This window comes from Aythya ferina (genome assembly GCF_964211825.1).
Source record: "Aythya ferina genome assembly, chromosome: 27".
In the NCBI taxonomy this organism is placed as follows: Eukaryota; Metazoa; Chordata; class Aves; order Anseriformes; family Anatidae; genus Aythya; species Aythya ferina.
In genome coordinates, this window is record NC_140310.1 from 4,996,623 (window position 1) to 5,024,217 (window position 27,595).

Below are 27,595 nucleotides of genomic sequence, written 5' to 3' on the forward strand. Positions count from 1 at the left end.
TTGATCTGGATATCTTTAAGGCTGGTTTATTTATTTCATGTGTCTAATCTGTAAAAGAACAAATCCTATCTAGAAATGGCAGGTTGTGCTCAGAGCTGCCAGAGAGCTGAGAGTAGGCAACCAAATCTTGCAATGAGGTGATCAAAGATTTCATCAAAAATACAGAATGTTCAAGCTGTTCTGCCAGCTGGGAGACTTGTAGCAGGCTGGAATTCATGCTGCTTGAAATGCTGCAGCTTCCTTCCAAGCAAATAAAAGGACCCTATTGCCCAGCAACCTCCAAAATAGGATTAGTCATTACAAATGGGCAAATATCCCAATAGTCCTGGAAACTCGGCACTGAGAATTGAAGGGTAATGTTTTGAAAAGATCTTACAGGCGGGCTTACACGAGGAAAAGGCTTACAATTGCTAGTGTGGCCTAATGCCCCATGTGCCACTCTTGTATTGTACTTTTTGTGTTGTATTTTTGTGCAGCTTAGCTAGACTATGCAAGAGGCTCTCTGTGAAGTTTAAGAACGTCCACAAGGAAAATAAGTGCATGATAGCTATTGCACCTGATGCTCGCGCGGTGTCTTCCTTTGCATTCACATTTCTAGCACATGAAGCCCTTAAAGGCTTGGGAGACTAAGGTGCATTTTTGGGAATGAGTTGGGTGCTTGACAAAGTCTCAGACTATGCTCTGGGTTTTCAAAAGCTATATTTTAAAAATAATGTAGGTGCTTAAAGGTGCAGGTGTATTTATATGGGCTTTGTCATGACACTTTAGTATTTCTTTCCGTTTGGGAAACAAGGAAAACTAGATAATACACCTTACAGAAGCTCCTGCAGGGTGCCCATGCAGAACACAGGGCATCTAAACACACACGAAAATGTGATTCCTGGTGATTTTTACTTCAGGTATATATTCTTAAGTGATTTAAATGTTATGGGGGGAATTTTAACCTTCATTTTAATAATGCATAGATGTTTGAGCATTAATATGTATTATTTTCCTTAACTTCATCAATAAAGTAATAAATGACAGATGTAGTCAGCTTCTTGGTCCCAGGTTGGAAGGAAGGCCCAAGTTGTTCCCAGTGTCTTCAGATTAGCTAACCTGTTCCTCCTGCTCACTCACTATACAGACTGCTCCCGTTGATCTTGTAATTGCATATTTCCTCAGCAGAGTTCAGCAGTAATAGTTTTTCCAATTCTTCCTATAGAATAAGCTATAAAATAGATTGTGTTTTTAATTGTTTAGCTTCATTCAGAAGACTAATCATTGGACTTCAGGCATGTTACATTAAATACAGCTAAAGGTTTCATTATTCAATTTAAACTAATCTAATTAGTTAGAGACAATCATTTAATTTGGTTATGATTCTAATCTCTCATCAGGAAACTTCTCCCTGACAAAGACCCTTGTTTCTGTTTGGGAAAAAAAAAAAAAAAAAAAAAAAAAAAAAACAGCCAAGGAATGAACATCGCACAGATATACTCATACTCATCCCACAGTTTCTGGCTGGTTAATGTGGACATTAATGCTGTGCCTCTGACAAGCCTGGTTTGGGGACTTGCCCATACCACCTACCAGCCCTAAGATGCCAGCCATGCTAAGCAGTGCTCACTCCCCAGTACTGCATTTTTCCAGGCTAATTAGTTCATTTGAGAAATGTGAACAATTAGCCTGGAGGGGAGGGAGGGAAGACCAGGACAAAATAGTTATTAAGCTCCTAGCATGAAGCTACTGTTGTCGCTTTGTTCTATAGTTTTGTTGCTTTATGCCAATATAAATTATTTTTTTCACTTCTGTAGGATACACTTGGAATCCAACTACTTCAGGGGAAATACTTTGGTTTATATAGTCACATTCTACCCATAGATGTTACAAAGCTAAGAAATGGTTTAAGTCTCTGTAAATGAAGAAACAAATCTAAAATCAACTTATTAGCTGTTTTACCAGAATTCTGTTTTAAATTTAGAGTTGCAACGACCAAGCAGCACTGAACCTGCAGGATCACATTTTGGTCTGCGTCTTTGGTGATGCAAACTCACCATTGATTGGGCTGCAGGACTTCGTGATGCCCTTAAGAGCTAGTAACTTCACTTACCATGAGCTGAAAGATATTGTTTTTCTTGGGTCTTTGGAATATCTGCAAAGAGAATGGAAATTTATTCAGAATTTCCCAAAGCTGTGGTTATTCTCGGTAAGAATTTTTTGCATTTTGTCTCTTCCTCTTTCTTCCTTTCTCTAGCTCTCCTGCACACTTCTGAATACATTTTAGAAGTTTTTGATAATAGATAGCACAATTCAGATTCAAAAAGTACCAAAATTGGCTCGGGTTCTAGACTCCAGTTTGAGTCCAAGATATTGTAGGAAAACTTTCCGTTCTTAAATACTTATTTTCTTCTGAGGGAGTCTCAGACTTCTCTGGTTACCTGCAGAGGCACCAAGAAGGTAATCCTGATTGGAAATGGGAAATTGTCCAATGAATTGCAAATCTAGACCCATGAGTTTCACTGTCCAACCAAAGCTGCTCATATTTGGAGGTGCTTCCAAAATGCTATTTGCCAGTTGGGTTCAAAAGAGATTTTTTTGCTCATCTTTCACCTTTAATGATCCGTAACGATCAGTTTCCTCAGATTTCTCCTTATCAGTATTTGTTTGGTTTTATCAGGGCAGTGCTCTCTGCTGTGCAGATCTGAGGGCAGTTAATGTCCGGGATTGCTCTGCTTGTGCCATCCTGTCTTCCAATACCACTGCTTCAAGCAATCCTTCCCTGGTGGACACAGAAAGCATCCTAGCCACTCTGAACATCCGATCCATGCAGGATAAGCCCAGCTCAGCCTCACTAGGTAAGTGTGTTTCCCTTTGCCTGCAAGCATGCTGATGTGACAAGAAAGAGGACTAAAGGAGGAGGAATGAAGGGGTCACTTGTCACTAGTCTGAGCCATAGCCTGTCTCTTCTGAATATAAACATGCCAATTAAAATGGCCAGAAGTCCATTTTAGCCTTGCTGGTTGGACAGCCTAGTCCAACTTCTGTAGCTACAGATTTGCAAAGGAATGGTAATCCAAAATTGCTCCTGGAAATATGCCAGTTCCTCCTGAAAATTCTGAGTGAAGCTTCAAGGTTTCCAGTAAAGAGACGATGGTTAGAGGCTAAATGGTAACCAGAGCTGGTAACTTCTGTATTTACTCACAAAAGCACGTGTGAGTGGAGGCCCAATCCATCCTTCAAAAGGAGTAAAATAATACTTCTCCCTTGAGGCTTGAGAAGGTGGGCTCTCTGTTCCCACGCAAACAGAGCTCATAGCACAAAACTGCAATGGAAGCAAAACCAACTTCAGCCCAGCAGAATATTTATTGTGTCTCTTCCTTCCTTAATTTGGCAAAAGAGCTAAGATTTGTCCTCCTCTTGAGAATGTGGAAGTATTAATTAACTGAAGACAGGCTGAGAAATGGATGGTTCTCTTAAGTGTTTCCCCTATACTTTATTATCATTCTAGGCTTTTAAAACACCGACTGTGCCAAAAAAAAGATTAGAGTGAGGCAAAGACATTTTTTTTTTAAATAATAACTAGACAAAATAATACCAGCATACAGTGTATACTATCAGAACAGAAGAAAAATGATTTATAAGGGATATTTGAGTAAGAGGTAATTGTGACTTGAATAGATTACTTTTAACTAATGTATTTATCGCTACCTAGATATAAAGATATATGGAACTCTTTATTGATTGTATATAGAGAGGAAGTAAATAATATGTACTTATATATATATAATTTATGTTTCTCTGGAGTGACAGATACAGATACTGTACCTACTGCATCTTTATACCTATATATGGAAAAGAGAGACACTCCGGGCAAAAAGGGTATTTCATCCTATCAATCACTGTCCTACTACCCTCCAGCACTTTTTTGCTTAATGACTCATAATCATAGTACATGGTGTGCAGAGCTCTGAACTACAATGTGTGTGTATGTTTCACAGAGATGTGAGCATCTGTTCTTCAAAGCCTTCCCAAGCTGCCTTGCAGAGTTCATGCTTATTTCTCTTTGAGGTGGTAGCTTTTGGCTTGCTTTGTTTCCTTCTAGCAGAAGACCACAGGGACTTAACGCTGACATAGGTGTGACGAGTTGAATAAGCTGAGGCATGGCTGGGTAGACAATTTACGAGGCATATCACCGTCAGAACCACCACTGCCTGCATGCTTAGGGTTCTTTTTTTATTATTATTATTTTTTAAACCACAAGCATGTACTTTTCCCTCACTTCCCTTGGGTGGATGGGCATGTGGTGAGTTGCATCAGAAAAGTGGATCTTGTGGATTTAAATCTGTTCAGCATCCTTGCTATCATGAGAGAGAGGAGAAACTTTTGTTTAGTGATACTGAAAAAACAATCAAGTTCTGTAGTGACACAGTCCCTGAGAAAGGCTATCTAAAGGAGTTTTTCTCGTGCAGAAAGAGGCTAGCAGTGAGAACAGTTAGAGCAGAGACAAGCAGACACAATTATTTGTGTATTACAGCTAACACTGATACAGCACATCAGAACCAGTCCAAATATAAAACACCTTTCAGGAGTGAGCAGAAGTCAGGGCTGCTTGGTCCACTGTCCTGGGTAAAGAAGGGCCTAGGCTTCAGAACAGGCATGGAAGTCAGTGCTTCTGGGTTTCCATCTGGTTTTGAGAAGGGTCAGGATCAAGTAAGGGACATGTTTTCAAAGCTTCTTCTATTATATATATATTATCTATACTCTAATATTTAGCTCTGAGACTTATTTAAAGCCAGATGAATTCATGCTCACAATGTAGTTATATGCAGAGCAAATTATTCTTGTTATTACACGTTACTCTGATCAGTTATTTCTGAAAGATTGATTCAAATTAGAGGGGTTAGATTCTGTTACCATTTTTACTGGAATATCATTGTCTTCCTCTAGCTGAGAAAATACTGTATTTCTAAACCCACTCTGGTTTATCCATTTTAGGTCTTTCACTTTGCATATTTATGAGGTACCTATTGCCTAGCTCAGATGCTAGTGAGTTGTTGCTCCATAAACTGACTACAGTTCCAGTCTAATACATCTTTGGCTACTCAGTTAAGATCATTCCTCAGATTTACAGTGTTTTCTGCAGCCAGAAAAGCAGTATTCACTTACAGGATATCATCATCAATAAAAAAAGATATATTTACAAAATAAAGCTAAGACACAAGTTTCACTTCTTTCTCCAGCCAGCCACTAAATCTGTCAGTGATTCAGCCTCTGTAAAAATTAGCTCCCTCTCCTTGTATGTTCATTAGGTATGTTGTTTAAAAAAAAAAAAAAAAGCCAATTTTCTTCTTTGCTGCTGTAATTATAGGCCTGCAATCTTAGGTTAGGATTCTCATAGCAGGAGCTCCTGCTGATTCAACTGCAAGATTAAGGCTGTGTCTTGTGCTCTTACAGGGCTTTGCCTCTGAAAGCCTCCAGGCACATTACAAATGTGTGCTCCTATAAGACAGTAAATTACCGGTTGGTTGTTGCCACCTAGTTTTGGATCAAGGTGCCCAGAATGGAAAAAGAGTGCACGTCCCCACTTTCACTGTTCCAGTCCCTCCCTCCCTACTTCCCCCCATTATTATTTTGTAGGAATTCATCTCAGAGAAGACAGAACTTTTACTGATGAAATCAATGGGATTCAGCAAATGGGAGTTCATGGGAGTCAGCAAATGAGGAGAGTTTCTGGGAAAAGAGAGGCTCAGATTCAAACAGGGAAAGGATGGCTTTTATCAGAATTTAATCTGACGCACTCCTTCTCCCCACAATGGAGTAGGGCGCCCAGTGGGTTTTAAATTATGTAAATATTAGCAACATAGCCAGGCTGTGCAGGTGCTGATCTAAAGTTGGTGTTAGTTCAGCTCTTGCAGTGCTTAATTACAGCAAATTTTTCCAGTGAAATCTGCATTTTCCACCAGTTTAGTACATGTGGAGTGGGTGCTTTCAGCTGCAGAGTTACAAAATCAGCAGGTTTAGGAAAATCCTGTCTTATTTGTAGGAGAAACATCTAGGAGGAGTTGTGCAGTAAAGGAACGAGCAGCAGAAACTAATGCATATAGGAACACCCCAAAAGTACGGCAGTAATGTGGTTTAAAAAGAAAAGACAAAGGCTGGTGTATCTCATATTGTAGTTGTCATTGCTGCTGGGACTGCAGGTGGTTATCCAGCTACCTTCCCCATCCAAATCCATTCTCATCTCCACTTTTGGTGCTGTAGAAAAAGCTACAGCGTTTTGCTTCCTAACCATAGTGAACAACGTGCATTTCTACGTATTTGGATGGAAGGCCCTGAGTTCCCTTAACAGCTCAGGTGCTTTGGTAAGCATTGCAACAAACACAGTCTTACTTCAGAGATTGTAGCAAGGCACAAATCAATTGTACTTCCCGTGGTTTTAGATTTCAGTGTGAGCCTTTCACACCCAACCCACCCAGGCCCGTTCTGTGCTTTACCTGCCTGATGGGGTAGAGAATTAGACAGCTCTTAGAGAACCAGACCCACACAGACGTAAACATTCCTTACACTTGCAAGAATGAGCGCTTACTAGGGTCAGCACTGATGCCAAGGACTTCTAGTCTTTCCCATGGAAAATTTTAGGTTTTCCAGTAATGCTGTAATTATCACCCTGTCATGTCACAAAGCAAACAGGTTGGCAAACCTAGGTACCGAACTAAATAATCTGTGGCATAATCTAAACATGTAATGGTAATTAAATCTGACAACTTAATAAGCTACTGAAATTCAAATGTACAGTAGTAATCTACAATTAAGTAATCTTTTGTAATAGCACCCTGCCAGTTTGTAAGATTTCAGGTGGAGCGCTGTGTACTGTTTCATAGCAAAAATATTGACATAAGGGAAAGGTATCCAGGCAATGATCAGACACACATTCAAATCGACTGGTACAGTACATGGAAAGGTACAATAAAGGCAATGATTCATTTCAGGCATTGAGCTGCACTGTATTCAGAGATGCCTTGCTCTACTTGGGCTTTTTCTGCTGTTTTGAGGGGTTGTGATGCCTGACATCCCTAATGAGGTTTTTGTCAGTCCATCACCTAACCTCAGGGATAGCTGATTAGAACAATGGTCTGCCTCAGACCCTGTTGGGGCCTCCATCTCCAACATTCACTTGCAGCTCAGAGGGGGGAAGGAGCCATTGCGTAGTATCTGGATGTTGCAAAGTTCCATTTCTAGCAAAATCCTCAGCGGAGTTCAGATTTCATCATTTTGAGTGCACAGTAAGTAGTGTTCCTAATACTCAGTTACCCAGATGCTGTGCTGGGTAGCAAAGGAAAAACTCAGACATAACAGAAAGGGAGAAGAGATTAGATATAATCAAAACAGAGCAAGCAGATTTTGGATTGGGCTTGATTCTACTAACTCAGCGAGTTGGCAAGAACCAGGAAGGAATAAGGACACACTTCTAGGAACTTCTGGATTGCTATTTTTTATTTTTTTTTCTTTTTCTTTTTGTGATGGGTTTTCAGAATTCATGGTGTATACTTTTGCCTTGATTCCTACAGCATGTGTCCCATCCAGTTTTGCAGAGCCTTCTTGAGGGGGAAGGATAATACACGATGCTGTTCCTCAAAATCCCTCTGTGTGCAAATTGGCTTACTGGGGGCTTTGGGCCAAACTACTCTGTAACCAGCACTGCTGCACCACAGAGGGTAATTATATTTCAGTTACAATGTCAATAAGCAGCTCCCAGGAGAGTTTTTCTTTTTTTTTCTTTTTTTTTTTTTTTGTCATTCTTTAAAGCCATGAGAGAATAAAGTAAGCCTTGGAAAAGCAAACCAAGGCAAGAAACTTTCTAAATATAGGAAATGCTTTGGGATTTTTGCATGACAATAACATTATTTTTAGGCATAGGAAAAAGATTTCCTGCATTTGTCAGTCTGAACCATTGTGTGTTAGTAGTTTTTTTTTTCCCCTCCTCTTTTCTGCTTCTACCAACATTCCTCTCTCCTCATGTTGTTATTGACTGTTTCTACAGATGCTGTTTTCAGAGGAAGAGCATTGGGGAATCAATCAGAGCCATGTTATAAAAGGATCCCCATCACTACAGAGCTGAGTAAGTTATTCTTTAAGAACAAATTTCACAGAAGCAATATGTGTGCTGCATTATTTATTTACCCCAGGCCCTTTTTAGAATTCAGAGGCAGAAAGCGACAAGCACTACATGTCCAAGGAACATTAAAAGGTTTGACTTAGATGTTAATTCACTGGCTTTGAAGGAGTCAGGATGGTTTATCAGGAGAATAAATAAAACAAAGTGTTACGAAGGTCTCAGTGTGTAGCAAAACTCTGAAGCATCCATTTAGGATAAAGATAAGGTCCTTTTTTTTCTTCTTTTTCTTTTTTTTTTTCTTTTTTTTTTTTTTTCTGTTGGACTGGATCTCAGGAGATCTGATTTCTAGTCACGTGGCCCCCATTACCCCACCTTTTGTAACAGACTTCACTAAGGTAAATAAATCAGAATTGTATTTTCCTGGTTTCCCCTTATTTTCAGTAAAGAAATAGAAACCACCAAAGGCAGCTCTGCTCAGAGGATATCTAACTTGCCCTTTGGCTCTGCCTCCCTCTCTCTGATGATTTTAAAAAACAGAGGAAGGCTGCATGGCCAGTTTTCATCTCACAACAAAATGAGGTGAACCAAAGCCTAATTCTCTGTTTCACCCCTGCCCTTTCTGAAGCACTGGTGATGGTTCCTCCCTCTTCTCTGGATCGTGGCGGGAGCTGCTGCAGGCTTCCTAACTTGTAAAAGTGGCCGTGAAAGCACAGAGCCTTTTCCAAGCAGTCTGCACTACAAAGCTTTGTACAACAGCTGCACAGAGTCCAGTACTTGCATGGACCTGTGTGCATGCCAGGACAGCCAGAGGGTGCAGGTGTTTTACTCTAGGCCCCAGACACTTCTGCCCTTATTCCACAAGGCTCAGCCTCTCTAGCCTGTATTCATAACTGAAGCAACCCGTGGAGCTCTTTCATTACTACTCTTGGCTGTTTTTCATCTTTGTCTTCGTCTCCTGATAGCTACACACTAGGTCCATTAATTAGGAACATGTGCACTGATTAACTGATTACTAGTAACATAGCAGGCAGTGTCACAGCAGAGCGGTGTGGCTGGGCTGCCAGTCCCCAGTGACACGGATGTTTAGCTCCATTTAGAGTGCCGACACAAGAATGTAGCCACCAAATTAGCATAGCATGTTGCTAGGCTTCATGGCTGGCCTCTGATCCATTTACTCAGGCTTTTTTTTTTTTTTCTTTCCTTTTCGATGCAATGCTGGTAAACGTTATGTGGGCTCAACACTTCTGGGAGGGGCCCTCCCCAGGTCTGCAGCTGAGCCAGGGCTAGTGAGTAGCATCAGCATCTAGCAAGTGCTAGCAATACTTAATTTCAAAGAAGCTCTGGTGTACCACTAAGTCCCAATGTGCACCTGGAGAGCTAATGGGTCAATATGGTCAAAGCTGTTAGGTCCTGCATGCTCCTTAGACTAAAACTCTGAAGAACTAGTGCAAAACAAACAGCAAAAGATAATGATAAGATACTGATGCCTTCTCCAGAGTCACTTCAGAACTGCTGAATTTCCCAGAGTGATATTTGGATATTCTCTTGCACTGTGGTTTAAACTTTTATTAGTGTTGTGTCCAAAAGTCTCAGAAATGTTTTGAGCTGGCTACTGAGGCCCAGCTCCTCTGAGAAGATATTGTGCAGTCAAGCTAACGTCTTCAGACAGGCATTGCACCAGTGTGATTTCCCTCCAGGATGTGGTGTGTCAGTGGAGGGGAAAACATCTGCAATCTGTTGACATAACTTGGATTTTAGTCATGTCAGATCTTTGACAAAATAATGAATCGAGCCCAGTCCCTTAGCACATGGATGCCTGCTCCATTTGTAGCCTTCAACAGCATAGAAATATGTTCAGAGTTCCAGGGATGGGCTAGGAAGGAAAATAACCCCAACAACTTAAAACCTGGAAGCTCAAAACAACTAAACAAAAACAGCTGGAGCTTTCTTGTGATTGTGAATAAGCTTCCTGTAAATCCCTCTGGTAGACCTTGATCTAGACAAATGCTCACTTTTGTACCTATCTCTAGAAACAAGCTGCGAGGAATAATCCTCATGTGCCTGAAGCTGCAAGGGCTTTGCACGTTCCAGGCCGTGGCCCGTTTCCAGCTCATAGCACACCGAGTGCGGACCAAAAGCCACCTGTATCACCTGGTGTGTCTGACACACCGACACAGCAATGCCACACGCACTGCTGGTGCTGTGGCTGTTCAAAACCTACCACAAGAGAAGCTAACACCCTTTGGTTGAAATCTTGACACCACTGAAGTCGAGAGGAGTTTTGCAATTAATCTTGATGGGCAGGAAGCGACGTATTCAGGAAGCTGAACAGAACCAGCCCCTCTTTTAAAGGGGGCTGGATTATTTTTTTCCTTGAGGAGCAGGAGAGTTGTGTGTTGTCATCATGCTTGCACACACTGCTGCTTCTCCTTGCCCAACAGTGAGGTGCACAGGAAAATAAGAAATGCTAAACCGGCCACTTTGCATCAGGCTGATGCAAGGCCAATTAAATGGCAAGCTGCACATGCGGGTTTCTGCAGGGTCAAATCCACCAAGCTGAGCACATTTCAATATGTTGAGTAGCTTCTGACTTTGTGAGCTTGTCATTGGGATTACAGGCATGTTGTAAATAGTCATTCTTCTGAAACAGTGGATTCTAGAAACCCTTCTCATAAAGGGCCAGAGATATGGGGGAGAAATAGCAAAGTCATCTGCAAAGAAATAAGATATTCTCATATGCCAATATGTAAAAGAGAAATAAAATAGCGTAGAGAAATAAAAAGGGTCCCTTATTGTGGCTGAGACCATGCTTTTCAAACCCAGACTCTACAAGCTAGGCAGGGGAGTCACACTGATTAATATCAGATGCAGGGCCAACTCCTAAAGGCCAGGGAGGGTGAAATATCTGTATTGAGAATACATGGCTGAAGGATGACAGCGACACTGCGAGACAACAGGAGGCATTAATAGTATTGTGATTCTGGCTAGCTTTAGTCATCTTTAAAAATGATACACTCAAATGCCTCCTGGCCCAAGGGGACATAATAGAAATCAATCATTACTTACACAGAGTTACTTGCTCTATTTTTTAATGGTAAGACGTGGGTTCTTGATCTCAATTCCTTTCAGTCCTCCTGTCTGTCTCTAGCTGTGCTGCTGTCATTTATCAGTGCTCTTACCGGCAGCGCAGGAGTGCCAGGACATACCCAGCACGTTGAGTCGCACGGCAGGGGCCTTCTGCCAGGCTGTACTTAGGCAATTCTCTCAATATAGAAAGCAAGTTAAAGAGGAATCACTTTCTGAGTAGGGGGAATTCTGCAAGACTATCTCAGACAGCGAGAATAAGGTTGACAAACTAGTGAAGATCCCTGTAACAGTAGGACAGCTGTGAAAGGAGCTCTCTAACCCCCAGTTAAGCCAAGAGAAATAGTAATTCTGTTAGTTCAGGAAAACGAGCAGAAGAAATTAGATTATTCCTTTCTTTTTCGAAGCAGGTAAATCAATTCTGGTCTGCTATCTTAAAACACTCGCTTGAAAAATTAGTCTTAGGCTTGTGTCTTTTGTCTCCCATTGCACAACCAGTCAGCAGCACTGACTATTTGTTCCTCTTTCCTTTTCTAATGCAGTGTGCTGTGGCTAGTGCTGGACATGGAACAGCAAGCTACTAACTTTTCTGATTCTAGATGGCTTCCCTCTGTTGCTAAGATGTCTTCTGTTTCTTCTTTGCTTATCCAATAGAGTCTTCACCAAATGCCCAGTTCATTAATCAGGCTCCCAGCGGCAATTCTGAATTTCCAGAGCAAGATCAGCTTTCCACCACTGCTGCCCCTGTGGGAGATATCTTCTCAGATAGCTTCTTGAATTCTCTTTTGTCTATGGTAAGTAGATGTATCACAAACTGTCATGTTTAGTGGCATCAGAGTGTTAACAAAGTGATTATCAGCCATGGTAAACCCACTTAATCCAGCCTTAACAATGGTCAAGGCTGTGTGTGTCAGAAAGGCACGGAAAACCTTGCAGAGACTGGTGAGGTGATTAGTTGCTCTGTGCCCTGAGAATTGTATGTGTCTGTTCCTGTTCAAGCAACTTGCTAATCGTGGGATGTTCCAACCCCCTTCCTTGGGCTGGAAGGGACCAGCTAGTTCCAACCCCCTGCTATGGGACTAATCAGTGAGCTTCTTTGATTTCTTGGGGTAGTAGGCTCTACAGACCAAAAGGCAGCTCCAGAAGACATTTCTCAATGCATGCTCTGAGCAGCAGCAGCACTCCGTGGTTTTGATATACACGTAGAATTATTTGGAGAAACTTTTAGAGTGTTTTCATAACTCTTCATTACTTCTTCCTCCTGCTACAAAAGGTATTTGCAGCCAGCCTGATTTATTTACTTTTTGATTGATAACATGAGGTTACAATCAGTCCCTCTAAGGGACATGCAGTCACTGAAGCCAAAACTGCTTTCAGCACGAGCTGGCCTCATGGTGGAGACTCCAGCATTGATGCTAATGGCTGAGAAGATTATGGGGACTCTGAATTCTTACCTGTTCATGTAGAGTGGATTTTTACAAGCCCGGCTGGAGGTGCTTTGGTGAGCTAGAGAATAGGCAGCTTTCACTACCATGACTTTATTGTAGCAGCATGGGCATAAACAGAACATTTAATTCTTCTCATCTGTCCATCTGGGACCTACGCAGAAACGCACACTTAAGTTCAGATGGAAAATCTATTGAACTCGATGGGAATCTCTCAGTGGCCGTTTTCTGAAAAGATATAAAACAAATTCCACATATGTGGACTTCCACAGATCCACAAGAACAGATCAGATTTTAAAAGAAGTTATTGTTTTGATTCTCTGTAAGTTCCTGGCAGTGTCCTTTTAAAAACATTTGCACCATGAGGTTTAGGTACATTGCACCAAAAATGCAAGAACAGAGGGAAGGTGGCGATCCCACCCTGGTGACATAATCGTCTTAAGTTGCTGTCAAACCTGAGTGATATTGTTTGTGGTGACACACCTGTGGGTGACACTTAGGTATAGTTAAGCCAGGATTTTGGCAGCAAACAGCAGTTCAGTTCATAAGCTGGCATTTCTAAAAGTGACTTCTCCTTTTTTTCTGAAAGCTCCTTTCTTCCTCTTTACCCTGATTCTCCCCATGCTGCAGTCAAGTTCCACATGCCTTGCTCTCAGCTCATGTCCAAGGGGATAGTGCTTGGGTGGCAGTTTTGCAGAAATTGAATAAATACAAAACAAATCTCTCAAAGGGATAAGCAGTCCAAAATAAGTGTGTCAAGTCCAGTTATGCTTTTCTGAGAAGGTGTTAGGGAAAGTATTATATTGCTGCTACTCACTGATATGTCAATCAGCCAGATGGTAATTAATGACTGCTAGTGTCAAGTGTAAAAGTAACTCAAGACATAGCATGACCTGTCTTAAAGGATAAAATTTCACTCAGGCATAGATTCCAAGTCTGTCCAGGAATGATCAGCACTCAGCTCTGCTTTAGAGTAGAGGGGCACCTTAAGTCACATTCAGTCAAGTCTGTAAATACAGGGAAGAAGGAGAGAAATAAGCTATTGTTTAGCAATTGCAGTATGAGGGAAAATACACATGAATGTGAGAAAAAAAAGAGGAAGAAAAAAACCTTCAGCAGTCCAGCGTCACCTCCTTGTTCTGACACTAAATATCTTTTGTAAATATCTGAGTGTGAGACACTCAGAGCAGGAGTGCTGGATTTTTTTTAGCTTGAAAGGCGAGTGGCAGAAGAATCTGCATGGCACAGTGTGGTCTGTGAAGTGAAATGTTACCCCTTGGATGCCTGAAGCAGAACTGGAGTTTGTTTCAACCTGACTCTTGGAATGGCTGTAGGCAGAAAACAGTCCAATGAGCATGGCCATTATGGCTCAGGTACTCTGAACCCCAAATTCCCGTCCTGACCCAGATGTGGGTTCCTAAGCTGTACAGGACCAATTCTAGAAGCTAAGTAGCAACAGGGACTGAAGGGGACCAAGCAGTTGCTTGGCAGAGGGAGAAGGTTTCTGCCTTTGTGTGCAAGGGCATTCCTAGGCAATGTGCTTCTCTCAAGCTGTAACCAAACAACTGGCAAAGGAGGTAACATCTCATGGGCACGTTTCAGAAATGTTGCTTCCTAAAAGTCAGCTTTGAGACCCCCTGAATGCAGTGTGCTGCTTCCTAAGTGCGCACGCACCAACACACGCGTGCACCTCTGTAGTTTTTCCTTGCCTTTCAAACTCCTGCAGTGTAACTCAGCCTAGAAAGTACAGAATGAGGGTGACATGCAAATCCTATTAATTCATCCAAGTATGGAAATGCAATCCTTTTGATGTCAAAAAGTACAGCAATGATATGTTAAAGAGCTCAGCACGCTTCTGTTAAATATGTAAAGTGCAGATTCCCCTGAAGCTGTATCACTCCTGGATAACTCTGGACTATAGCTCCTTACTTTAAAAGGCTGAGAATTACTCTAACAGCATTATAGCCTTTTGCCCGACAATACGGTCAGATGTTCTTAAGCGGATTTGAGTTTAGCTTGGATTTAGTAACACCGTTCCTTCTCTGCAGCTTGTTTCGTTTCTTTGCTCAGGTGAATGCAGGTGACAGATCCCACAAAGTGGCTCTGCATAGGAAATGAGCTTTTTGAGAAAGGGTGGGAAATAAGTTATTTGGTATATCTGAACAGGGTTCAGATTTAAAAAAAAAAAAAAAAAAAAAAAAGTGTGAGGGGGATGCTGTGCCTTTTTTGGCTTCAAATCTGAATTTTGACCATGGTATGTTTTGTTTGTTTGTTTTTCAAAAAAATACTGAGTTAAGGGCACAGAGAGAGGTTTTCATAATGCATGAGGCATCTCCAGGGACAGTTTCCTTCTGCACCTGTAGGGCTGAGCAGGGTAATTGCCCTCCTCGGCCTCACCTTGTACAGTGTGCTCCTACTCAGGTGGCATCGGAGCAGCTGCCCACTTTTCTGGCTCTCCTGACCCTTGACTGGAAAGCCTTCACAAGAAAAGAATGTTAACAAAGCTGACTCCCATTTTTGCTGTCAAAAATCTTCTCATTCAGGCACAATTTAGCACTTTCTATTAGAAGAGTGGAGGTGGGATCTTCTGGGCTCTTTGAAACTGAAATGGGCTAAGCAGGTGGTGATCCATAAATGTTGTCAGAAAACCAAACATAATTAAGGACTAATTTAAGTATACAAAAAAACCCAAACCTATAAGGTGTCTGTCTGATCACATTCTCCAGGCTTTCACTGGAAAATTTTGTTTTCCTTTCAGGAACCAAGGCATACACATTGGTCTTTGAATTTTCATGGTTTCTTCCTTCCAGACCTACTACAACCATCACATCTTGGCTCTGCTGCAGACTTTGGTGACAAGTGGGACAAGCCCAGCACTGGAGGAACAGCTGTTGGAAATGGACAGTGGGCTGAGCAGAAGTCCTGATGACATAGTCCAAAATGTCTCCCAGCTCCGATGCAAACTGGCACTCCTGCCACTGTCTGAGAGGTTGTTAACGGGTGTCATGGTGAGTTGTATCACTGAGAGGTGCTGCACGGACTTGGCTTTCACCCCTGATGTTAGTACTTCAGGATGTAGGCTGGTTGTGATTACCTGAAGCTTAGTTTCATTCAGTTGAAGTTCACTGTGTAGCTTAAGCCATATTTTAAGGAGGCCAAAGATATCAGATAGCCTTATTTTATATTAGATTTCTAAGCTGAATTGGGCTGAATTGTCCACTTTGGTTCCTTTGAGGTAAGAGTATTTTTGCTTCTTTTACAGCAGGAGGACTCCTTTGGAGACGTTTACTGCAAAGCTTTAGACTTGTTTGGGATACTCTGCTTTGGGCTCTACCGGCTGATGGAAGAGCCCAATCCATACAAGAACAGGCAAGTACACTTCATTTTAAATTGCACTGTAAGTCAAAAGATGACAACTCATGACTGAACTATTTATTTTTGTCTTGAATTTAGACATCCTTGTAGACATTAAGGGCCATTTGAGGCAAACTGGTGTGGTCTGAACATGGTGCTGTGATTATTTCTGGAGATCCAGTGCTTACTGGCACTTGTATGAGATTCCCTTAAGTTCATTTAAAATGTGATTTATCTTTTCTTCATTAAAGATCTGCTGGAGCACTGAGTTAGTAATGCTGCAGAGGCCAGGGATTTCAGAGAGTTTGCAAGCAGAGAACTTTCTTTATGAAGGCAGGCTGACGGAATGGGGTTGTTCAGCCTGGAGAAGAGAAGGCTCCAGGGAGACCTTATAGCGGCCTTCAGTACCTAAAAGGGGCTGCAGAAAAGCTGGGGAGGGACTCTTTGACAGGGAGTATAGTGATAGGACAAGGAGTAATGGTTTTAAGCTACAAAAGGGTAGATTTAGATTAGATTTTAGGAAGAAATTATTTACTCTGACGGTGGTGAGGCACTGAAGAGGCTGCTCAGAGAAGTTGTGGCTGCTCCATCCCTGGAAGTATTTAAGGCCAGGTTGGATGGGGCTTTGAGCAATCTCAAAGGTGTGCCTGGCCATGGCAGAAGGTTGGAATTAGATAACCTTTAAGGTCCCTTCCAACCCAAACCACTCTATGATTCTGTGATTCATCTAACCTGTTCTACTCACTGATTCTTTCAGTTTCAAGGTTTTGGTGATTGCTTGAGCTTCAGATCTCCTAGAGAGACATTTACTTTGATTTAAAGATTTTTAGCAATCAAAAAATTATCACATCTTTCAGCAGCTGTTCTAGAGACTAATTAGCTTCATTTAAATATATATATATATATGCCATTCCTAGGTTAAAAGATAGGTAAAGTTAAACACTGCACATTGTCTCATCATTCTGAAGAATTCTGCAGATGCAATCAGTCATTGCAAAAAAAACCCTGCAGCTTTCTTCCTGTCCCAGGTGCTTGCTACCAAGACCTCACAAAGCAGCCTGAATCTCACATACCAGTGCTTTTTCAGGTTTGTGATTGCTCGGCCTGCCAGTGATTTGAAGATGTTGCCCACAGATCTACTTTTCTGTCTTGTTCCGTTCAACGTTGCAACATCTGATGACCAGAGAGGGGAAATGGAGAGTCAGTTAGGAAGCAAGAAAACAGGTAGTACAGACACCTCCATGCCAGAATTATGAGTTTGCGAAACGCCCTACAAATAAAGAATTGTACAAGTTATTAAGATCCCACAATAAATTTTCCGTGTTCTTATTTCTTAGGTGGACAGTGGGCAATTTGAATGTGGCTAAACAGCTTGAGATTAGTATTGAAAACAGTATTGTTATGCTCTAACAACAATACCTATCAGAGAGTAAAATGTTCTCTCTGTAAGGAAAAGGGCAAAAACTTGAATTTCTGCTGAGCACTGCACAGAACAGACCTAGCTGTATACAAACACAATGACTCCATCGAGTTTAGAGATTCCCTGCTGAACTTTCCAGTTCAAAGACTCCAGCACTCTAAAATGCAATTTTCTTGCATACAAAGCTGAAGACGTTGGATTGATATACATTAAAAGAAACATACCAAAAAAGCACAAAATCCCCCCATTAACTTATGCCATAAATCAGGTCCCGCCCTTATGTTATAAAGTCAGTTGAGGGGAAGCAGGAGAATTTTTTCTTTTTTTTTTTTTTTTTTCCTCTCTCTCTCTCTCTCTTTCCCTCTTTCCCCTAACACTAATTAGGTTTGAAAGACTGCAGCTTGAGTCCAGATACCACATGCCGAGAAGAAAGGAACCCAAACAGCTGACGCAGAGTTCAGACTAAACTAACTGCAAGCTCCCCAGGGACATCACAAGGTAAACCTGATAGTCTCTGTCATTTACAATCATTATCAGGCAGCTGAGTCTCTGTAATTTTACTAGGGAGCCAATTAACAGATCCCTGAAGCTCAAGAATAAGGTCTTGGTCCTTTTTCTATTTTAGACAGGAAAAAGGGGAAAATAAGCCTTTGTTGCAAATCAGTACTCCAAAAGCTTTCCCACCCAAGGGAATGGTCAGATCTGGGCTTGCCTTTTTCCTCTTGAAGAGTAAAATAAAGCACTGAACTTAAGTGTCAAGCCAACTGGCTTTAGTACCCAATCTGCAACAAACTGGCTGTGTAACTTTGGGTCAGTTATTTAACTCTCTGTATACTATTGCTGCCTACTGCATGCAGGGAAAATAATAACATACTTGTTAATTTAGGTAATTAAGAGCTTCAGGGAAAGGACTGTCTCTCCTGATTTGTTTAGCCTAGCATTAATAGGAACTGATTTAGGATGAGACATTTAGGAACTCCACTCAAACAACGTGAGTAAGAAGCAAGAAAAAAGTTTGGACCAAAACTCCAGATGGAAACATATCTGCTCTTGGGGAAGTTTGGGGTTTGGATTCAGGTCTGAGCCTTAATGTGTTGGAATCATCTTCCTGGAACAAAATAATCATACATTTTCAGTTCAGGGCAGATTGCAAGCAGGAATCAGTGAACCGTGCTTAGAGCAAACAAAATACCATAGGAAGCATGCTTTCCCATTGCCAGCCCTTTGCAGACCTGAACTTGAGCCAAGACAGTCAGCTGATCTCCTGGTAGGAGTTTTTTTGGCCTAAAATCGCCCTGTATATACAAACTTAGATAAGAATTTGTGCACTGGATTCTACTTACCCTCTGGCAGATTGAGGCTTCAATAACAGTGTCTCAGTCCATTCCCTAACATGCGTTGTTTTAAACAGACAAGGTAGAAGGAAGAGCCTGGGCAGGCTTTGCAGTCTCTGATCCACTTGCAAGCTTTAGGAAGAGCTGAGATTTCCCTATGAAGGACACCTCATACTGAGACCCAGCAAGCTTTCTATCTTGTTGTCTGAACCCTTCTTTATTTGCAGCTGTAAGTCAGTCTAAGCAGGGCACAGAGGAGGTAACATTTTTTTCTTTCTTATTGTTCTGTTGCTTTTAAATATGCACACGTGCATGCCTGGACCTCTGTGTACTGATTTTAAGCAGGTCTTGTGCTATGGGGAGGCACTTCTAGTAAGAAAGTTGCAAGGAAAAACAAATCTTGTTTACTCAGAACTTTACTGAGTGGATGAGAAACTCAGACTATCTTGCCAGCAAATTCTTCTATCTGAAATCATCTGCTTTTCCTAGAAAATAGAGGCAAATGAGTGTACTCCTTCATGACTGAAATTCAGGCTGTATTGTGTTCAGCTCTAAGGCACCAAACATGGGAAATGCCAGAGCTATTACTCCAGAGCTATGTCTCATGGAGTAAAAGTGTAACAAGTGGTATGAGTATCTTTTTTTAATATTTTTTTTTCCATCAGGGAAAAAAAAAATGTAAGGAATCTGCAGCAAGTATATCTTTTAAATGTTCCTTGTCTCCAAGGTGTCTTAGGTGCAGGACTGCCAGTGATGACACATGCCATGCTTTTCCCCCATACATTCACACTATCTCTGTGTGTGTATGGGGGGAATATGCCCGTTTTATCATAGAGCTTTTCTAGTACATCATATTTTCAGTTGTTTTACCTGCACCTGCTAGAGCGTGTCACTTACTGGATGGAGTAAGGTGGAGCAGGGAGAGATGACAAGGTGATGAAGGGACCTCTTTCACTTTGCTTATTCCACCTTTTTGTTTAGTTGCTATCTCTGAGCAAGCAGTTCTGCTTCTCATGCAAGCCAGGGGAGAGAAATCCTAAGGAAGGTAAAAGCATTAATGGGTCAAGGCCTCCTTTGCATAATTCTATTATCACCAGGAAGATTCTGCAATAATCATGTTAGGCATGTGCTCTGGAGCATCAAAGTGACTTGTCTTACCTTACTTTTTGATGTTAGACAGGTTTAAATGCTTTGTACAGATGAGGCACCTCAGACAGCTGATCAAGAAAGCCTGTGCTGTTCAAGCAAAGCAAAGGTCTGTTTTGCTGCTTCTTCCCTTTTTTTTTTTTAATGTCAACAATGTCACATTCTTCCAGCAAAGAATAATCTCTGTTGTCACAAACTGTGAAAAGCAAAGGTGTAGGAGAGAATCTGTGTCTGGGTGCATGCAAACACGCTTTCTGAAGCTACCACCTTGATTCTTCAGCAACAAGATCTTGTATATTGGTTGGGTCATATATTTATATACCTCTTGTATTAAAAAGTTCAGCCTCTGCAGTGAAAACCACTGTGGTACACAAAGCTGATACAGGATCTGTGCGCTGTAGTTTGCTAATCTGTACCCCTTCTGAGCTGTGAAGGTCACTTCAGTGCGTGGCTAGGAGTTAGTATTAGTAAGTTTTACATGTATTTTTCAGCAGTGCTAACAGAGTCTCCAATTGAGTTCTGAAAATGTTGTGCTGGGTACAATCAGAAGTGAGCCTAGGTGGTGTATACAAGAAGGAGTTACCAGGGAAGTGAGGAGTTGTAGTTCACTCAAAAGCGTATATCAGATCTGTGACAAAACCAAAGCCAGAACCCAGGTCTCCTGATTTCTAGACTAGCATCTTTCCCACTGTGCCATTTTGCATCTAGGCTTTCAGATGTCGGCTCCTGATCCATGTGTCTATCAGGATCATTCCCTTGCCAGTCTGGCGAGGGATTTAACAGCCTCTTCCAGAGGCGGCAGGAAGGCTGCTGAGATAGTCTTCATGGGGCACTGCCTGATTAACTATATTTCTGTGTGCTGTGAGATGGGCAGCCTCTCTAAAGAAGCAGGGAAGTACCACCAGATGGGAAGGTTCCTTCCCTGGGGTTAGCCGTGCCCTGTCTGGCTCATCACCTGGGCCACTGTCGGTTCAGGCAGGCACACGATGAGTGCAGCCAGAAACCTCTCCAAAGATGCACGCAAGGATACGTAGGCTCTGCAGAGACCTGGACTTGCTAAGGCGTTTATCCTAACACATGCATCCACCCAGATCTGAGCACCGATAAGGGCACGCACACACAAACCTCTGCAAAGAGCACTTGCCCCTAAGGAGATGAATATACACATCGAGGCCAGGATTGTTGTGCTCCCTCCTCCTCCTCCCTGTAGCCAAATCCAATCCAGCAGAATGAGAAGTGAGGGATGTCACCGCGCTGAGCTGTGCTGGGTTTGCAGTACAGCATGTCGCAGGTGGTGACTGACACATAGTCAATGAGATCTGAGGAGAATCCAGACTCTATAAATGTTAGATGAGGCAGGCTGGGCATTGACAAAAACAAGAGGTGGCTGCAAACACTGAGTGTCATTATTCTCTGAGCAGGGATGGCGAGGGGCCTAGGATCTTCCCATGGAGATTAACTGCTCCGCAGCAGGATGAAGTGCTGTCTCCTGATACACGGGGATATCTGGTTGTCCTGAGAACACTTGGCAGGAAGGGTACGACAGCAGGAGCTCAGCCTTTGAGAACATGCACACAGTTTCCTGTAAAGCAGGTATCTTGTCTGAGATAGGATTTCACTCTACTGAGATAAACATAAAATACCTGATGGTTTAAATTAATGCTGGAAGAGAAAGCAATCTCTCTTACTCAGTAATTGGCAGTGGGCTCTCTAGCCTCCTTCTGCTGAGGGAAGGGCTCTTTCCTACTTTCCTATCCATCTGCTTCAGCTTTCTGTCTTGACCTGCCACCGATGTACCATAAAACCCCGGTCTCATCCCCCACCATCTCTCTAGTGACCAGTTATGAAGGGACTAGAGCAGGTTAACTGCTGATTGCTTCCCTGCTTGCAGCAGGAGGCCATGCAGAGTGAATTAGGTGAGCAAACTGTATTAAGCAATCTGGAAGTGCATCATTAATGCTTTTTTTTTTTTTTTTTTAATTGAATAAGCCCATACCTTGTTAAAAAAACACAAAAAAAAAAAAAAAAGGAAAAAAAAAGTACTGCTGTGGCTTGGTCTTGTGACTCTGTAAGATATTTATCTGAGTAGTTGACATTTCTTTTTCTGTTTCTCTCATCATCTGCTGAACACTCTCCCAGTACTGGAGAACCAGTTCTTACACTCTTCCACGAGCCTCACACTTGCTGGAGATTAGCATTTTGTCTCCACCAGCATGGCTTGTATTCAGTCCTTGCTTATCCAGGCAACTACAAAAAAAAGAGGCAGAAGTCCTAAATGCCAGACTAATGCATCAATCATAATTCCTGAGCTGCCAGCAGTCATGTAACTGCTTAAAGACCTCAACAGCCCTCTGGCACTTAAAGAAAAAAATCATCTAATTAATCACAGGTGAAACAGCTTGGACCTGCTCCAAAAGCCCCTGAATTTACTGCCAAGCTTTGATGCTAATTTTCCTTCTAAGTAACCCCCTAAAGAAATTTACGATTAGGTAATTAAAGTGATGAATAAAGAGATACTTAGAAGAAGGAGGGAAATGAAAAAGAAAAAGGAAAAAAAACCCTTGAGTCAAATGCCTTAAATCTCCTCCCCTCCTCAAAGAGAAACGTTAGTCATTTTTGCACATGCATTGTCTCTGAAAATTGGGTTGGATTCCCACAGGAGACTTGAGAAATATTCCTTAAATTAATGTTTGCATAACCAAATAAAACAGAAAAGAAGGGACTCCAAAACAGATTGTAATGTCAAGATGGTTGGGGAAGAACTTACAGCTTCTCCCTGAGAACCTCATGCTGCACAACTTTTGTCAGAAGCTGCCTCATGCCTTTCCCACCTATGTACCTGAGGTGAATTAAAGGCAATTAGATATGTAGGTGTGCAAATTAATTTTAAAACGTACTGATAGCTAACGAATAACTTGAGAGCATCCAAACAACTTTTAAAGTCTGGCTGTAAGTTCTTAATAGGACACGAACACAAAAGGTAAAAGAATTTAAGTAATGCTTTGCAATGTCCTCTCACGTTCTTCCATTTTCTTCAGAGGGGGAACTAAGTAGGGAACTGATTTGAATTCTTCCTTCAGGCAAATGTACCACACCAAACTCAATGTAAGGGGCATGAGTTTAAACACATGTTGCAAAATTTTGATGGTACCCAGATGCTTACATTGAAGATACAGATATGGCCCTGAAACAGGAAAAAAACATTAAGATCTAGTTTCAGTTCCAGGCTGCATTATTATTAAGCAAATATTATATAGATGTATATATATAAAACAAACAAAACAAAACAAAAAAAAGAAGCTTGTCACTATTCAAGGGTTTGCTGCCGGCTTTTTGGCACAGCTTTGGCTAATTCTTTCCTCATGGCTAAAAGCAAGTCTTAGAATCCAGGAAAATTCCTTTCTGGCCCATAAAATGAAATACATTGATTTCATTTTATTTTTTTATTTTTTTGGCACGGTTTGCTTGTGGTGGTGGGAGTATTTTCCCTTCAGGACTACATCTCACTTTTCTTTCTACATTTTGGTCCCAGGCCTCGAAGTGGCAGAAAGCTGCTGTGCCCTCACCTTTGGTCTTTTCTGGGAGTGCACCCAAGACTGTGCTTCACACTACATGATACACCTGACCTTTCTCTGTTAATAAATTCCTGCTGACCCCATCACATCACCCCCTTCTTTTCTGGCTGGCACTGAGGGAAGAGTTGCTGAATGATTTTAGAGGAGACCAGAGAGGATAAAAAATGAGAAAATGGCAGATTAGATCTGAGGTGACAGAGATGAGAAATAAAAGCCATTAGAGCCCATTTGCAATGTGCCCTCATTGAGTCAAGTTTCAAGGTGTTTTTCCAGATTATTAATAGCCTGACAGCAGTTTTTGTACAGGAATCTGATACATGAAATAACACTCATGTATACACACTGCATTGTAGAGGGGAAAGTAGAGTCCTCTCATTTATTTACTTGAACAGATTTGAAATACAGCAAACCAGCCAGCTGGGTTACAGACAAAATAAACATTCTCCATTATAATCGTGGCATCTTCAGACACATGTCTCTATAATAATGCTGTGGTATTATGAGGAGCTCTCAGAAACCTCTGCAACCAGCCTTTGCTGTCTGTATGGTCTGGACTGCATTCAGAGTAGCTGTAGCATTCTTTGGAGTGGAGTGCATTGCTCTAAGTCATTTCAGTCCTTGGTTAACATCACCAAACCTGGATCCTGTGGGCCATTTTGGTCATGTATAATCTCCCAGGTATCTAATTTATTCAATGTGGTAGGCTTCTCTTAAAACTTTTAGTCAAGCACCATCCTAAAGAGATCTTTCCTGTCTTATCCCCTGCTCATCTGAATTACCTCAGTCCTCTCGTTGTGATATCCATGTGAAATGAAAGCTAGAAAGAGGGAGAGGGAACAAGGATATTTGGGTGTGTGGGAAAGAAAGGCTGAAAAATTCCCAAAGTTATACTTCATAGTTGTGTGCTTGTAAAAAAGAAATACCAGGTGGGTAGTGCTTTGAACTTCACAAGGCTTTGTGGGACGGAGTCGTCAAATATGAATAATTGTAGCTTTCTTCATAAACAATGGGTGCCACAGAAAATTTGACTGATACAGTCCATGATGCCTACAGGCCAAACAGACTTTCAGCTGAAAGAGAGAAGCTCTTCAAACATCATTAGATGATGATGTCTGCTTGTCTGTGGTTGTTGCTTTCTATTAAACTTTCATTTTTTACTTCCTCATCTCATGTTGCAAACTACTTGTGAGAATTGCTGAGCAGAAATAACCAAGTCTTAATCTAAGTTAATAACAGACTGTAGTGATAGCCAAGCTAATTTCCAGTGAAACCAGTCAAAGAAATGTAGAGGGTAACTTTACCCCTTTTTTCTGCTCCTTTCCAAACAGTCTGCAGTGTATCATGCAGCATTGTCTGGGAGGATGCACTAGCATGCAAACAAGCAACCCTCGGTACAGATACAGCATTTTCTAGTGATGGTTGCCCAACCTTAACCAAAATGAAAGGAGCTGCTGTCATTGGTGCTCAAAACCAAAGAGACTCTGCTCTTTAGGGCAAAAGGAAGGTGCTCTTGATAGATGCAGAGGAATCCTGAGATCTAAAATTGGAGTAGCAAGGTGGAGACCTAAGTTTGAGAAGAAGAAAATTCTGCATGTGGTAGTACTTACATTGCTGGGCTGTCTGCAAGGAGGTGACACAGCAGCCACCTGTACAGGTCGGTCTGGAGAATAATACAATTAGACTTCCTTACTGGGATACTGAGGTGAATTTGAAACAGAGGTAGCTAAACCTCTTTCCTGCTAGCCCCTTCCTTTGTTTTCTTGGTCCCACAATTTATAATTTAACCATAATTGCAGTTTGTATGCTGGCAGCCTCAGCCAGTTCTGGGTGCTTCTATGAGCTTCTGTCTAGCAGAAGACAGAAATGAACTTAAAGCACTTGTTTGCTTTCTAATGAAGCAATGCCCCTGCCAGCAGGTCTCTTCCAGGAGACAGATGAGACAGCCTGAAAATCCACTCTTACATTAGGGTCAATTACCCCCAGAGGATCCACATCACCTAGCATGCAATTGAGCATGTGCAATTCCTTCTTAGTTTGGTAAACCTTGTGGGTACACAAGCATTTCCAAAAGACAAATCGTGTATCATAGTTCAAGAAAGCAACGCCAAAACAGAGAGGCAAGGCTGAGGATAGCAGTCTCCCACTAGCTCTTGCTTTCACACCCTTACGAGTGCTATGTAATTCCTAGGAAGTGTTGAGAAGCATTTGTAATTCCTTGCTCAGCACTTCTTGACTTCGTAGACTTGACACGTAGGCTGTGAGCTACTTTGGGAGCCAACGAGTGCTAGAGTATCTTACTTTCCTCATCCAAATACTGGTGTGAAGTAATTCAGATTCCCTACAATTGCAGCTTTGGTTTCCAGTAGCACTAACTCAGTACTTTATGTTTTGCAGTGAGGTGAGTTAGGGATTAAGCACTTTGCTCTGTAACTTTCTGTTCCAGCAAGTCATGAAGACCTGGGATTCTGCCTCTGCAGGGAATTGATGCCACGTTGAATCAGTCTGAGGAGTTTTCTGCTAGGGGCTTACCCAACATTCTTCTTGCATCTGCATTTTGTAAAGTGTGTTATGCCACTGGCCTTCCTCTTCTTATCCCTTATGCTGCTGTTTATGAATTCAGCTTGTCTGGGTTCTCACAGGACACCCAGCATTACTGCATCTGAGAAGCTCATCCTGCTGACCACAAACTGCCACCTACAACATAAGGAATTTCTCTCTGATGATTTATTCAAAAGATGTTCCTTGCCTTTTACTATAACTAGTTGCTTTTATTTTCACAGGAAAATAGAATTTTCTCTCTATGAAGGAACACTTTCCCAACTTTTTCAAATGTTTCTTTTTCATGCAGTTTTTCAGTTATGTTTTTTTTTTTATCGACAATATTATCCAAATTGTGATTTATTAATCAGCATAAGACCAACATGGTAAATGATATTTTAACCTTGCAAGGCAACAAAATGTAAAATTGTGAATATTTTCACTTTAGTAAAAAAAAAAAAAAAAGAAAGAATAAGTCAACTCCAGCATGTAGATCTGCAGCTTGTAAAGTATTTTGCTATCCTTCAGGATGAAAGGTGCCCATGTAACAATAAGGCATTATTATACTTCCTTTATTGCTTTGTACATGCATAATTTACTGACTGCTAAAGAAACCCCTGGTGGAATGCCTCTTTGAAGTCATCTGCCTCGCCTAAGTAGTGGTTGCTGCTTGCTTCTTTCCTACCCAACTGGTTGTGATGCTGCCTATGGCAATTTCAGTGGCTAAATTCCTTCCTCCAGTAAAATCTTAACTAGTTGGGCTGAATCTTGAAACAGTTCCCTCAATAAATATCAAAAGGGAAATCCAGCTTAATATAAACAGAGAATAGCAAAATGGTGCTACGTATATGGTTGAATTTCCCTTCAGGTAAACCACTAATGGCACATATAACTCTCATAATTAAAAGCCACATCTGATAGAACAAAGTCGTCTGTGCAAGCAAAGAAAGGGGAAGATGAAAGCGCCACCAGTGCAGAACAGCAGTCCAGCTATAGGTCTGTACATGTCTTTTTCCCCGTTCTGAGAGTCAGCCAGAGCCTGAAACCTCTTTTGACAAGTAGCTCCTCTGATGACAGATGCTCCCTGCAGCCTCCACAGGCTGCAAACAGATGCATTGTTCTTGCTGTCAGCTCCCCATTGAAAGGTGATTCCAGTAAGCAACAATTGGCATGATTTGTTAGCATTAGTCAGCAAGCGCATGGATCAGATTTGCTCCCAAGGAAAAGGAAAAGCAGGTCTGAGGCTGAAAAATCAGAGCTCATAATCAAGGGCTTGTCAGGGTGTACGTCTTGCTCTTTGGGATGTGAATGAGGGACGTGTTGCTAGTCTTGACTTCAACTCCTTCACACTTCAGAATAGGACCTATTTTTGTCAGAGTGCTCTGGATAAATTGATCACATCCCTCTTCAGGCTCCTCACCTAGGCAGCCTGCAGCCTTCATCTCTGTGGCAACACCTGGCGACACCAGCAAAACTCTGAACTGAAAAAAATAAAAAGAAATTAAAAAAATAAAAATAAATTGACCCTTGAGCCAGAGTAGGCCTGCTGATCAGAACTGGGTGAAGAGGGAGAGGCTCTGGAGTAGAAATTCCATCATTTA

The 27,595-nt window shown here is 41.7% G+C and overlaps 1 protein-coding gene and 1 long non-coding RNA gene across 9 annotated transcripts in view; one reads left to right on the top strand and one right to left on the bottom strand.

Annotated features, from left to right (window-relative positions):
- KCNU1 (potassium calcium-activated channel subfamily U member 1) overlaps positions 1-27,595 on the top strand; it is a 179,789-nt gene that overhangs the window by 41,610 nt on the left and 110,584 nt on the right. For 7 of the 8 annotated variants that reach the window (XR_014686021.1, XR_014686022.1, XR_014686023.1 and 4 more), the window contains exons 21-28: positions 1,964-2,188; positions 2,660-2,837; positions 8,024-8,101; positions 11,837-11,976; positions 15,438-15,635; positions 15,890-15,996; positions 17,069-17,205; positions 17,786-17,899. Coding sequence is in view for 1 of the 8 variants with exons in the window: in XM_084499195.1 (XP_084355321.1) it covers positions 1,964-2,188; positions 2,660-2,837; positions 8,024-8,101; positions 11,837-11,976; positions 15,438-15,635; positions 15,890-15,996; positions 17,069-17,205; positions 17,786-17,850 (1,128 nt within the window). In the remaining 7 variants the exon portion in view is untranslated. Of the gene's footprint in view, positions 1-1,963; positions 2,189-2,659; positions 2,838-8,023; positions 8,102-11,836; positions 11,977-15,385; positions 15,636-15,889; positions 15,997-17,068; positions 17,206-17,785; positions 17,900-27,595 lie in introns of those variants that run through there. The other variant, XR_014686025.1, reaches the window with a different exon arrangement.
- Positions 1,076-18,969, bottom strand: LOC311424225. Its single transcript, XR_014686029.1, has 3 exons — positions 18,745-18,969; positions 2,093-2,134; positions 1,076-1,210 (listed from the first exon to the last, which is right to left on the bottom strand). It is a non-coding gene; the product is annotated as an uncharacterized lncRNA (long non-coding RNA).